This window comes from Gopherus flavomarginatus, chromosome 12 (genome assembly GCF_025201925.1).
Source record: "Gopherus flavomarginatus isolate rGopFla2 chromosome 12, rGopFla2.mat.asm, whole genome shotgun sequence".
Lineage (NCBI taxonomy): Eukaryota > Metazoa > Chordata > Testudines > Testudinidae > Gopherus > Gopherus flavomarginatus.
In genome coordinates this window covers 25,877,284-25,889,945 of record NC_066628.1, presented here as the reverse complement: position 1 = coordinate 25,889,945, position 12,662 = coordinate 25,877,284, and the positions used below count along the sequence as shown (strand labels likewise).

The 12,662-nt window shown below is 41.2% G+C and overlaps 1 protein-coding gene across 1 annotated transcript in view; it reads right to left on the bottom strand.

Annotated features, from left to right (window-relative positions):
- Positions 1 to 12,290, bottom strand: part of GLP2R (glucagon like peptide 2 receptor) — a 132,807-nt gene extending 120,517 nt beyond the window's left edge. The window contains exons 1-2 of the mRNA XM_050919177.1: positions 12,235 to 12,290; positions 965 to 1,137 (exon numbers count right to left, since the gene is read on the bottom strand). Of these exons, the coding sequence (XP_050775134.1) occupies positions 965 to 1,137; positions 12,235 to 12,290 (229 nt within the window). The remainder of the gene's footprint in view (positions 1 to 964; positions 1,138 to 12,234) is intronic.
- Positions 12,291 to 12,662: the final 372 nt, after the last annotated feature.

Below are 12,662 nucleotides of genomic sequence, written 5' to 3'. Positions count from 1 at the left end.
CAGGACAGTTCCTTTTTAAAGCCTTGTCTTGGCTGTCCTGACTTTTTTGGCAAAAGTGGTCATTCGTCAACTTGATCAGGTGGCAAGAGCAAATGGGACAAGTGCCCACCTTTGTCAAAAAGTGGGGTGCAGAGGAACATGTGTGGGGGGGTGAGCAGTGATGTCAGCTATGCATGGGGGGGGCAGGCAGGGCTTGAGTGAGCAGTGACGCTAACCTCACATGTTGTGAGGGGGGAAGGAGAGTGCTCCAACCAGTGGCTCAGGCCAGCCCCACTTGAGGGGGAAGGTCTTCAGGCGAGTGACTCGGGCCAGCCCCATGTGTGGGGGTTGGCAGGAGAGGACATGGGTTAGTCCCACACAATGTCCGATTTTCCCTTTGGGAAATATGGTCACCCTCCTTAGTTTATTATTAATAGTAGTACTAGTAGCATGCAGAGATCCCACTGTGCTAGGACTCTGTACAAAGAGACATTCTCAGCCCCAAAGACCTGAATCTCTACTCATTGTATTTGGTGGAAAATCTCCTACTGACTTAAATGGGATCAGGCTCAAGACTTACATAGACAAGAAACAGAAGGATGAAGGTGGAGGGATATAATACAGAGTGATCAGTGACGGGTAGCAAACCTTGTTAGTTCAGTGGGTTCTAACTGCTTTCCTTAACTAGGGTCATTTATAAATCCCAATTGCTGGAAATTCATCTTGCTCTACAGTTGTCCAGCATTTGTCTGGGATTGTGAACAGTTTGCTGCATTTCAATTTTACTTATTTTTTTGGCTAAGCAAAAGGTCTTAAACATAACTTGATGGCATTCCTCTGTCTATTTATAGTAGGCCTTTCTGGCCTTACATCTTGAAATCCATGGATAAAAATATACCTCTGCAATACTGTTCAATACATTTCTATTTACTCATTTAATATGGATATTTTGAAGAGTTACCCCAGTTTTAGTCAGGTTTCTTACCAGTTTCTACTGCAGATTCTTGTAATTTTTTCAAGCAATCTTTTTTATAGTTAAGCCACTTTGTCGTCGTTTTCTCCAGCAGAGAGCCTAAGACCTGTACATACAGAAAATATTGCAAAGGAAGAAACTGAGTTTGAACTTTGTATTTTTCTAGGTGGTATAGTTTTCTGCTACTTTAACAGTTGAAATAAGTAATATATAAAATTCAAGAGTTGTCACTTTTTCTGTGGCCAAGAAATACACTGTTCACTGTTATGTTCTCCCTCACACCACACATTTTTGTCAAACTTCCAGCTGGACGCTCTGAATATATAGCCTCTACAGAGCCATGCTGTAGAAGTTGTGTGCTATGGCTCATAAATCCTGGAACATTTTCAAGCAGTTAACAATTAGATTATATGCAGAGGTGGATTAATCTTTGTTGAATATTTATGTTTTCACTCGATTATTTGATTGGTATGACTGGAAATAATTCATGGGGCTGTTTGTTTATTAGCATATTTTACATATTGTCAAGGATGCCCAGAGCATTGGCTGAGGGCTCTTTCATTGCAGTTTAATAAAATTGTGAAGAAATAAATAAGTAATACCATTTTGTTAACATCACCTTTAAAGAGGTAAATCCTCTCCCAACATATCCCTCCCAGACTCCAAACACTAAACTTTGTTTCAGCAGACCTCCCAAGCAACCCCTCAGTATCCCTGTTTCAAGTGAGGCAACTGAAAAACTAGCAAGGACTCATCTCCATTTTCATAGATTTCAAGGCCAGAAGGCAGCATTGTGATCATCTAGTCTGACCTCCTGTATGACACAGGACATAACATAAGAATGGGCATACTGCGTCAGAACAGTAATCCATTGAGCCCAATATCCTGCCTTCCAACACTGGCAGATGCCAGATATTTCAGAGAGAATGAACTGAACAGGGCAATTATCAAATGATCCATCCCCCGTCATCCACTCTCAATTTCTGGCAGGTGGAGAATACCCAGATGATAGGGTTGCATCCCTGACCATCTTGGCTAATAGACATTGACGAACCTATCCTCCATTAACTTATCTCATTCTTTTTTGAACCAGTTAGTTATACTTTTGGCCTTCACAACATCCCCTAGAGATGGGATCCATAGGTCAGCTGTGCATTGTGTGGAGAAATACTTCTTTTTATTTGTTGAAAACGTACTGCCTATTAATTTAATTGGTGACCTCCTGGTTCTTGTGTTATATGAAAACATAAACAACTGCTTATTCACTGTATCCACACCATTCATGAGTTTATAGACCTCTATCATATCTCCCCTTAATTAGCTCTCCTCTAAGACGATCAGTCTCAGTCTTTTTAATATTTCCTCATATGGAAGATGTTCCATACCCTTAATGCTTTTTGTTGCCCTTTTCTCCACTTTTTCTAACTCTGATATTTTTTTTCAGATGGGGAGACCAGAACTGTATGAACTATTCAAGGTGTAGACATCTTATTATCTATCCTTTTCATCATGGTTACTAATGTTAGGTTTTTTGACTGCTGCTGCACAGTGAATGCCTGTTTTCAGACAACTCTCCACGATGACGCCAATATTTCTATCTTGAATTGTGACAGCTAATTTAGATGCCATCATTTTGTATAGGTAGTTGGGATTATTTTTTCCCCAGTATGCATTACTTTACACTTATCCCATTGAATTTCATCTGTCATTTTGTTACCCAGTCACCTAGTTTTCTGAGATCCCTTTGTAAGTCCAAAGCAGACTGCAAAGACTTAACTATTTTGAATAATTTTGTATCATCTTTGCCATCTCACTGTTTACCCCTTTTTCCAGATCATTTATGCATATGTTGAACAGCACTGGTTCCAGTACCGACCCTTGGAAGACCCTGCTATTTACCTCTTTTCATTGTGAAAATGGACCATTTATTCCTACCCTTTGTTTCCTATCTTTCAGCCATTCATTGATCCATGAGAGGGCCATCCCTTTTATCCCAGGACTATTTACTTTGCTTAAGAGCCTTTGGTGTGGGACTTTGTCAAAGGCTTTCTATATTTACTGGATCATCCTTGTCCATATGATTGTGGACCTTCTCAGAGAATTCTATTAGATTGGTTTGGCATCATTTCTCTTTACAGAAGCAGTGTTGACTTTTCCCAAAAATATCATGTTAATTTATGTATGTTAATTCAGTTCTTTACTATAGTTTTGAACCAATCTGCCTGATATTGAAGTTAGGCTGCCAGGATCACCTCTGGAGCCTTTTTCAAAGTTAGGTATTATTACATTAGCTATCCTCCAGTCCTTGTACATAGAAGCTGATTTAAATGACACATTACATACCACAGTTAGTAGTTCTTCATTTTCATATCTGAGTTCCTTCAGAACTCTTGGGTGAATACCATCTGACCCAGGTGATTTATTAGTGTTTAATATGTCAATTTGTTCCAAAACCTCCTCTACTGACACCTCAATCTGGGATAGGTCCTCAGATTTGTCACCTAAAAAGAATGGTTTGCCTCATATCCTCTGCAGTGAAGACTGTGCAAAGAATTCATTTAACTTCTCCACAATGGCTTGGTCTTCCATTAGGGCTTCTTTAGCACCGTGAGCAATCAATGGCCTGCATCTGATGTACTTACATTTTTTTGCTGTTAGTTTGTGTCCTTAGCTCCTTGATCTTCAAATTCTTTCTTGACCTTCTTTATTGTACTTTGACACTTGGCTTGCCAGGGTTTACACTCCTTTCTATTTTCCTCAGTTGGATTTGACATTCAATTTCTAAAGGATTCCTTTTTACCACTAATTATGTCTTTTACTCTGTTGATTAGCCCTGATGTCGTTTTTTTTTGGTCCTTTCACTTTTTTTATTTAGGGGTATACATTTAGTTTGAGCATCTATTCAGGTGTTTTAAAATAGCCATCATGAAGCTTGCAGGCATTTCACCCCCAGGACTGTTTGTATCTATATGTAACCTTTTGGGGGTTTAGAAAGAATGGCCCCTTTAAATCTTTGTCCTGAGGGAGGAAATGCTGATTGTTTCAGGCAGAGGAAGGGCTGTTCGGGGGTAGTGTGAAGAGAGGGGGAGCAACGAGGTGGGTGTGTCTGGGGCTCCAGACAGAAGGGCTGCAGCAAGCAGGCAGGGCCGGCTCCAGGGGTTTTGCATCCCCAAGCAGCCCCCCAAAAAACCCCAAACCCGCCGTGATCGTGATCTGCGGCAATTCAGTGGGAGGTCCTTCATTCCGAGCAGGAGTGAGGGACCCTCCACTGAATTGCCGCCGAATACCTGAAAGTGCCGTCCCGCTCCAGAGTTGCCGCCCCAAGCACCTGCTTGATATGCTGGTGCCTGGAGCGGCCCTGCAAGCAGGCCCTCACAGAGTGAAGCAGCCGAGAACCTGCCCAAAGTCCAGGAGGGACAGGGCAGCAGATCGGGGACACCTATGCAGAGATGCCTGCAAGATAGCTGATCAGTTAGGCATTTTGTGAATGTTCTGGGCAAGAGCTTGAAGGCCTCGGGTCCAGGTACATGGCTGCAGTGCATGCTCATAGTCCAGGGTTCTCATCTGGCAGGAAGGCCACCTGCTCTCATAGCATGTGGTTATTTGTGGTGTGCTGTGACAGTAGGGCCCATGGTGCTATGTTTTCATCACAGAGCTGTGCTCTTGCTTGTGCAGAGCTTGGTTCTCTGTTACAAGCTGCAATACTTGGACTAGAAGCTGGGGAGCTCCTCCTAGGACCAGTCAACCTGTTCAGGCATTTCTAATACTCTCTGGGGCCTGCTGGGCAGGGAGTGGCCCATTGCCTACATACTTTCCTAGTGTAGGCCTTCACTTTGAGTGAGGCTGGTCCAGGCAAAGTGTCAGCATCCTGTGAAGTGCAGTTGGGACCAAGGATTAGAGTCAGGTTATACCTGAGACTGAGTAGTGGAGGAACTCATCATCAGGTTCTAGGCTGGGGTTAATATCAAGGATCAGAGTTCAACACAGGTTGCAAGGTCTGAGTCAAGAAGTTAGGCCAAGTAAAGCTAAGGTCTAAACCAGGAGTTCAAGAGCAGGAATGGCCATGACAGCTACAGGAGATCCACACTGTTGCCTAGATAGTTCCTGGAATGCCCCTTATATTTATATAGGGCGGGCAGCCAATCAGGAGCCATAAGGCTGCTGCCTGTCAGATCCCTTGAGGCAGGACTTCCTGTGGACTGTGTCAGCTGTGGGGCAAGGGAAGAGGAGTGTGAGCTGGTTACAGCTGCTGGTTCATGGCAGCATGGAGGTGTTTATTGCCTAGCAGCTCTGCGGGCCTGGGTTTAAGAGCCCTCTGTGCTTTACACCATTAAAACACAAACTATCAAAATATACGAAGTCAATATTCTTAAGTCAAACTCTAAGTTCTCAAGCAGCACTTTTCTTACGTTACCTATCTGCAAATTTAGATTATTCTGATGGAAATATTTTTTTCATTGGTTTTTGTGTGTACAGTAAAATCAATGTTTACTGACATTTACTGACAAAAATCTAATTCTTCCAAGCCTACTCATAATCCATGGGTCAAGGCTGGTGATACATCTAATATCGGCATGGATGTTTAATCTTCGTTTATCCACTGTGAAGAGAAGATCATCAGTCAATGCAATCAGACCAGTCTCTGTGCCAAGCCCTGGTTGGAATCCTGCCAGAGACCAAGAAACCAGAGGCATCCAGAAACTCCAAGAACTCTTGCCATGACCTTTCTTACAATCATAACCAAAACCAAACAATTTGATACTGGTCAATTATTGTCCAGCTTGTCATCATCAAGAGAGAGTTTCTGGAAGGGAGGCTGAACACAAGCTTCCTTTAAAGCAGCAGTCCTTACAGTGAAAATGCACCTTTCAGTTTTCCAAGGACAATCCATTTTAATTTGGCTGAGTTAAATGCTTTTGAAAAATTGCCATTTGCACATGTACAATTTACTTTGTCTGGGTTGTGAACAGTTTTGGTGAAATGCCAAAAGCTGATAGGCTGCACTGAACACGTCTGGTCTTCAGTATGCCATGGTTTCCTGGCTGAGCGCCAAGTGCTTCTCAGGGAAACCCAGGATTTGATAATCCTGATCAGAAGGTCCCATCAGCACAGCAACACCTAAATACCTTTAAAAATCTGGGCCAAAGTAAATGAGATCCAGAAGATTGTGTGAGTCCACACAAGTAGCCTCTTGGGGTCATATCTGTATCTTATCCATTAGATTCAGAGCATTCTAGAACAACATAACAAATCTATTGCCTGTCTGTAAAGTTTGTAAAACAGGAATAATAGCTGTTTAAACCTCTCTCTTAAATGGGGCTTCTCATTCATACCCATCCTAGCAAATTTTCCATGTGATTTTTAGTTCTTCAGTGTGTGCTGAGGGTAATAGCATTGTTGAATGGAAAGGAGTTTATCAGAAAAGGTTTTAATGGGTTGTTGGTGTCATAATGGCAGTGAGTTAATGCTTAGAAACTGGTTTTGTCCTGGGTGTGAATGTTGCCTTTACATATCCTGGCTTTTTAGTGTTTCTTTCTCAGAAATACTCCTCAGCAACCATAACTCTAAATTAAGGAAGGTTTTTTTTGTGTGAATTTCCTAATCCCCCAAAATTAGTGTATGCAAATAAGATTTTTAATGACCCAGGACTGGCGACTGCTTGAAGGTTTTGAGAGAGGGTCTAAAAAGAAGAGGAGGTGCAGTGGAGGTGCAGTGCTGAGCAAATAATGCTTTGACCAGTGCTCCAGCTTCATCTGTCTTGTGCTAAAAGCTGGCCAGCATGAAGAGTTTTCAGGGCTCGACAGAGGGGATTTGAGCTTTCTTTTTTGGGAGCATAAAGTTTGAAATAGCTCAGAGAGGACTGTTTCCCTAGCTCCTTGTTTTCCTCAGCATTGCTCCCAGGCCAGTTTCAGGCTCATGACTGTGAGCCACCCGTGCTTTAAATCCCCTGGAGTGGAAAGACTAATTATTCTTCACATGATGGACTTCCAAGATAAGAAGAGAATATTTATAAGAGCCATGAGAAAGGAATGCTTGTTTCCAGGACAAAAAACATCTTGGCTTGTCCCTGATGTGGGCCCCAAAATGCAGGCGACCAGAAGAGATTCTTGGGACATCCATTGGTCAGTGAACTTCATCTTAAGAGGCAAGGAAATGGAGATGACGCATTCGTAGAAAAAGCAGCTCCATTTAATAGATACAAGTTTGTTTTACAATAAACAAACAGGGGTAAATGACCAAGGAAGTACAAGGAAAGCTCTCAGAACTGCTACCTGGATCCTCTCTTAGTCCCAGCTGTCGCTGCACATGCTGAGAAAGGGGTTCTGGATGGCACCCTCCACAGGAGGGGCAGGATCCTTAAAGGTGCAAGGACACAGATTCATCACACTTTCTGCTTCAGTTGCAAACTTTCATATATAGAGACATTGAAACAGCAGTAGCTGGTAACTGTTGACATCATAAACTTCTGTGTGATGTATGACTTAGTACTGCATGACATTCTGAGTAAAAGAGCAGCATGGTGCAAAATCAATGCAGTATATTCTAAATATATTAAACAGCCTCCTAAGCTATAGATCTCAAAAGGTAATTGTAAATCCATCCAATGAGGGGTTTTTAAATCGAGTTAACTAAGCAAATCCATCCAATGAGGGGTTTTTAAATCGAGTTCCCTAGGGATCTGCACTTGACCTAATGCTATCCAATATGTTGATCAATGATTGGAAGAAAACATAAAATCATTAGTGGTGAAGTTTGCAGATGACACAGCTTGTGGTGGAGTGGTCTATAATGATAAGCACACATCAGCTACAAAGAGTAATATGAAAGCTGGGCTCATTTGAACAATATTCATTTTAATATGACCCACTGCAAGGTCATACTCCCAGGAGCCAGGAATTCAGGTTACACCTCTGGAACAGCAATGACTCAGAAAAGGATTTAGGTGTCAGGGTGTAAACAAACTGAACACAAGTTCCCAGTGCAATGCTCTGGTTAAGAAGGCTAATTAAATTCGTGGACGTATAAGCAGGGGAATATCAAGTAGGCAGGTAGTATTATTGCTATATATGGCATTAGTGAGACCATTACTGGACCATTATTTTGAGTAAATAATATTGACAAATTGGAAATGATTGAGAAAAGAGATACAAGAAAGATTTGAGGTCTAGAAATCCCACCTTATAGTGAGAAACTGAGAAAGCTTATCCAAGAAAGGGTTGTCACAGTTCAGAGCAACTGCACCTACATTCCCCTTCTATGGTCCAGCAAGGGCATCAGCTCAAGAATCCTGGCTCCTCAGTCATCATCTCTTTTGGGCAGAGACCCCCATCTCCCTCTCTCCTGATCAGGGTACTTCCAGACTGCACAGCTCACTGTCTATACACTGACCTCCCCAGCAATGTCAGGCTTCCTAAGCAGGTCTGTTTTACTTTTTTCTTCAGAGATGGTACACAGTGTAATTGTCACAGTTAAACCACCACACAGATCTTTCTAAGCAAGCACATATGTCTTTAAGGAGAAAAAGATCTCTCATTAGTAACTCAGTTACTCTGTTATACAATGTGTCTTTGAACTGTCATGTATCAGAGGGGTAACCGTGTTAGTCTGGATCTGTTAAAAGCGACAAAGAGTCCTGTGGCACCTTATAGACTAACAGACGTATTGGAGCATAAACTTTCTTAGTGGAGCATAAGCATGCATCTGATGAAGTGGGTATTCACCCACGAAAGTTTATGCTCCAATACTTCTGTTAGTCTATAAGGTGCCACAGGACTCTTTCTCGTGTCTTTGAACTGTCCTCATGTAACGGGATGAGCAGACAAATGGTCCCCTCCTCTGGGTGAAACTTCCAAGAGGAACTGAGTCTGTAGGTCTGGGTTTGCAATCCCTTTCTCTTAAGTACTTCCTAGGAATTCTACTTCACACGTATTGTCCAAAAAGATCAGTCATGTCTGCTACACTATACAACATTGTCTTTTGAAGCTCACAATACTTCTCAGAGATTGCATTAATTCTGTCTTCCTCCTAAAGAAGTTCCAGACAATTGCACAATAATGCATAAACATTTGCATTTTTCAAACAACAAACTCCTACAATACTTAAACCTAATTCAGTAGGGTTTAACTTAATTCAGTAAGGTTTGTCCAGGATATTTCAGGAAGTTGTCGTATCTGTTACAAAAATGAAAATGACTTGATCACAGTCCGTAAGGACAGACATGAGGAGAACATTTCTGCTAGTAGCGGGCTCTTTAATCTAATAGACAAAACCAGAACAAGATCCTGTGTCTGGAAGCTGAAAATAAATTCAGGCTAGAGATAGGGCACAAATTTTTAACAGTGAGCATAGTTAACCTTTTGAACAACTTAATTGGGACCTGGTGGATTCTTCATCGCTTGGAATCTTTACATCAAGACAATCATAAAAAAGATATGGTCTAGCTCAACCAGAAATTATAGCATTGATGTGGGAATCACTGGGTAGCTTTTACATCCCATGTTATGCAGGAAGTCAGATCATAATGATCTCTTCTGCCATTAAAATCCATGGGTGAAAGCCTGGTCCCCTTGAAGTCAATGGGAGTTTTGTCACTGGCCTTAAAGGGGCCAAAATTTCACCCTGTGAATCTTGTTAAAATGAAGGTGAAATAAAGTAATACAATTTATTTGTAATATGATACTTCATGCTGGAATATTCTTTATTTGGAATATGCTGAGAAATTGTTGGCCAGTCAGACTGAATTATCACAGGCTGTGGGCAACAAAAATGTACTATATATGCTCCGAAAAAGATCTCAAAGTTTAAATATTTACTAATATTTGTAACCATTCCCTTAATCTACCTGTCTACTGGGGGACATGGATGTGATAAATTACAGTTGCCCCTTCCTCACCAAGACATGCTTCAAGCTTATTATTGTATTATAAATGAATCAAAGCTGATGTTATTACTGGGAATATGGATGAAAAATATACAAGGGATGAAATCCTATCCCCAATGAAGTTAATGAGTTTTACCTCTGACTTCAACGGGCCCAGGATTTCATCCCATATGTCCTCATGAGTTGATATGTCTTAGAAAATACAGTGATGATTCAGTTTTAAGTGAATCTGTGTGAAACCATTTCTGTGGTTAGAATTGTCTGAGTGAAATATGATTTTTTTCTCTCAAAAATTCAAAGCCTTAGTGATACTTATTGACTTTGTATTATTTATTTATACAAATTTTAGAAGCAAAAGTAAAACAAAACTCCATGAAACATATTCAACAAGATATGCTCTCTTCAGCAATGGTAAATCTGTCAGCTATATTCAGATAGGAGAAAATTTAACTTTCTTTTTACTCATAGTAATCTTAAATCTGTGTTTTAATTTCAGAACAGAATGAAATTTACCATTATACTTTATAAAACTATTAAAAAAAATCTGCCTAGCTCACAACAGATATAGCATTTTTTTAAATGAACATTTCCCTGAAGTGAATTTTATTGGCAACCCTTTAACAAGAAATCTTTCAAACTCTTCTATATTCTATATACATCAATAAACCATGGTAAAAATTAAAATGAGATTTTCAAAGTATTTAGAAGAAATTGTAGTGTATTGCAGAGACGCAAAAAGCTAGTGTAAATACTGTATGTATTTTTGCTGCCTTTTCTAAACAGACTACAGTTATAAAATTGTTACTCAGATTTGGTAGTTAACACAATGTATGTTAATATTAAAACTGCCTTTATAAAGGAAATTCAAAAACAGTGTATTCAATATATAAAAATCAGCATTAAAATAGGAAAATATTAATATATGACCTGGATAAGAGCAGTAAATTGGGAAAAATATGCTAGGGCTTATAAATCAATAGCACTCTTTTTGCATTTTGAAATGCTTAACAAATTGCTAAACAAGTACCATTTATGAATATATCATGCAATTTACGAACATTAAAATGCAAGATTAAAGGACTGTCTAGGTTTTAAAATCAATCATCGGTAAATAAATTTTCTTACCTGTTTTACCACAAACAGTGTCATAACAATAGAAACAGATCCAAGAGATGTTCTGAAAGAGAACCACATATTGGAGCAGAGACCAGAATATGTGGAGATACCCATAGTGGCAGACTTGGTTCAAGAATTGTGTGCTGTACGATAGAGCCAATTCCCCACCCTGTTCTATGAAAAGTTTAATGCCTGCACTTTTAAAATACAGACAATTTCACAAATGTGACTATTTCCTGGATCTGAATTTAATCAAGCCAACAAATCTGTTGAAAGTTTTGAGACTCTGACTTCTTTTCGTTTCTCTGTGTAAAGGCAAAGGGAATTTACTCTAAACTTCACAAGCATGTCTGCTTTCTGTTGTTTGTCAGCCAATGAGAATTAGCAAAAGTATTAAACATTAAGGGCTGATCCTGTTCCCATAGAACTTGATGGGAGTTTTGCCATTTGACTTTAGTGGAAGCAGAATCCAAACCCTTATACATTCAAAAACCTGCTATGCCGTTAAAATACAAATCCTAGGTAAATACAAAGAAAAAGCTTTGCACAGAATCTCTGGCGAACCAGGACATAGATTAGATGGTGCACTGGAGGCAGCTATGCCAAGTTTATTTTGATCCTCATGGAGCACATATCACCCAAACTGCACACTGAGGGCAGGATGGTGATATGGAACATGCGTTGACGCCTCTTGCAGTTTTATTGTGAGTCTTGGGATGTCTTTTTAGAGCCCCACTGAGCAGGTGGGCATAGGGGGTGGGGGAGAGCAGGAAATGGATGGAGCTTTGGCTCCCCTCTGCAACTTACTGGTCAGTGTAGCTGAGTCAGATCAAGGAGCTGGGTTAGTAATTTCCTACTGAGACAGGCTGGCAATAAATTACTACCTCGAGGGAGGCATTGTGACCCGGATAGCTGCCTCTGAGGCCCGAGTCTCTTGGTGCCAGGGATGCTGGAACAATTTTTATGGGGTGTGGGGCCTGAGAACCACTGGACCAAACTGTAAACCTTGTTTATAATGGAAATCACTTCAAGCTGGGGGTGAGGCAGTACCCCCCGCCCCACATTCCTAGTTCCAGCACTTAGCTTAATGCTCCTCCTGGCTAGCACAGCATGTCCCCATGTCCTGCTCAGGGCTGTGCCTAGAGTCAGGGCCTAGCCCTGAATGATGCGGGGTGCGGGGGAGTCAAGCTGCTAAACCTAGTTAAGAGCTGTGTCTTTATTGCTATTCCAACCCGAGTTAGCTGTTGTAGCTGAGATCACACTTTTCTTCGCAGTGTAGACATACCATGTGTCTCCTCTCTCGTACACAAAGGGAAAGTCCTCCGTGCCCATCACTGCCATCCTGCCCTTGGGGCTAGCTGACTGGCCCAGAGTCATACTGGTGATCTCCAGCCAATTTCCTCTCTTAATTGTGGAGTGACAACCTTCCCCTTCAGTAACTCCAGTCACCAGTATCCCTGTTGTCTCCATTCCTTTTCTCCCAAAGAGAGTCTGTTGGCCAGTTAGCTGATCTCCTTTCTGCATCCCAGCCCAACAAAGAAAAAGATGACATTGGTGGGAATTTAGGAGGGAAATTCCCCCCTCCTGTTCCTAGCCAATCATAGCTGTTGGGAGTTGGCCTTACAGACCTTAAGTGCAAACTGTCAGGTGACTGTTAGAGTGGGTTGCTCGTTCTTTTGCTAGCTGAGCAAGTGCTGCTACCCTGTCAGACCC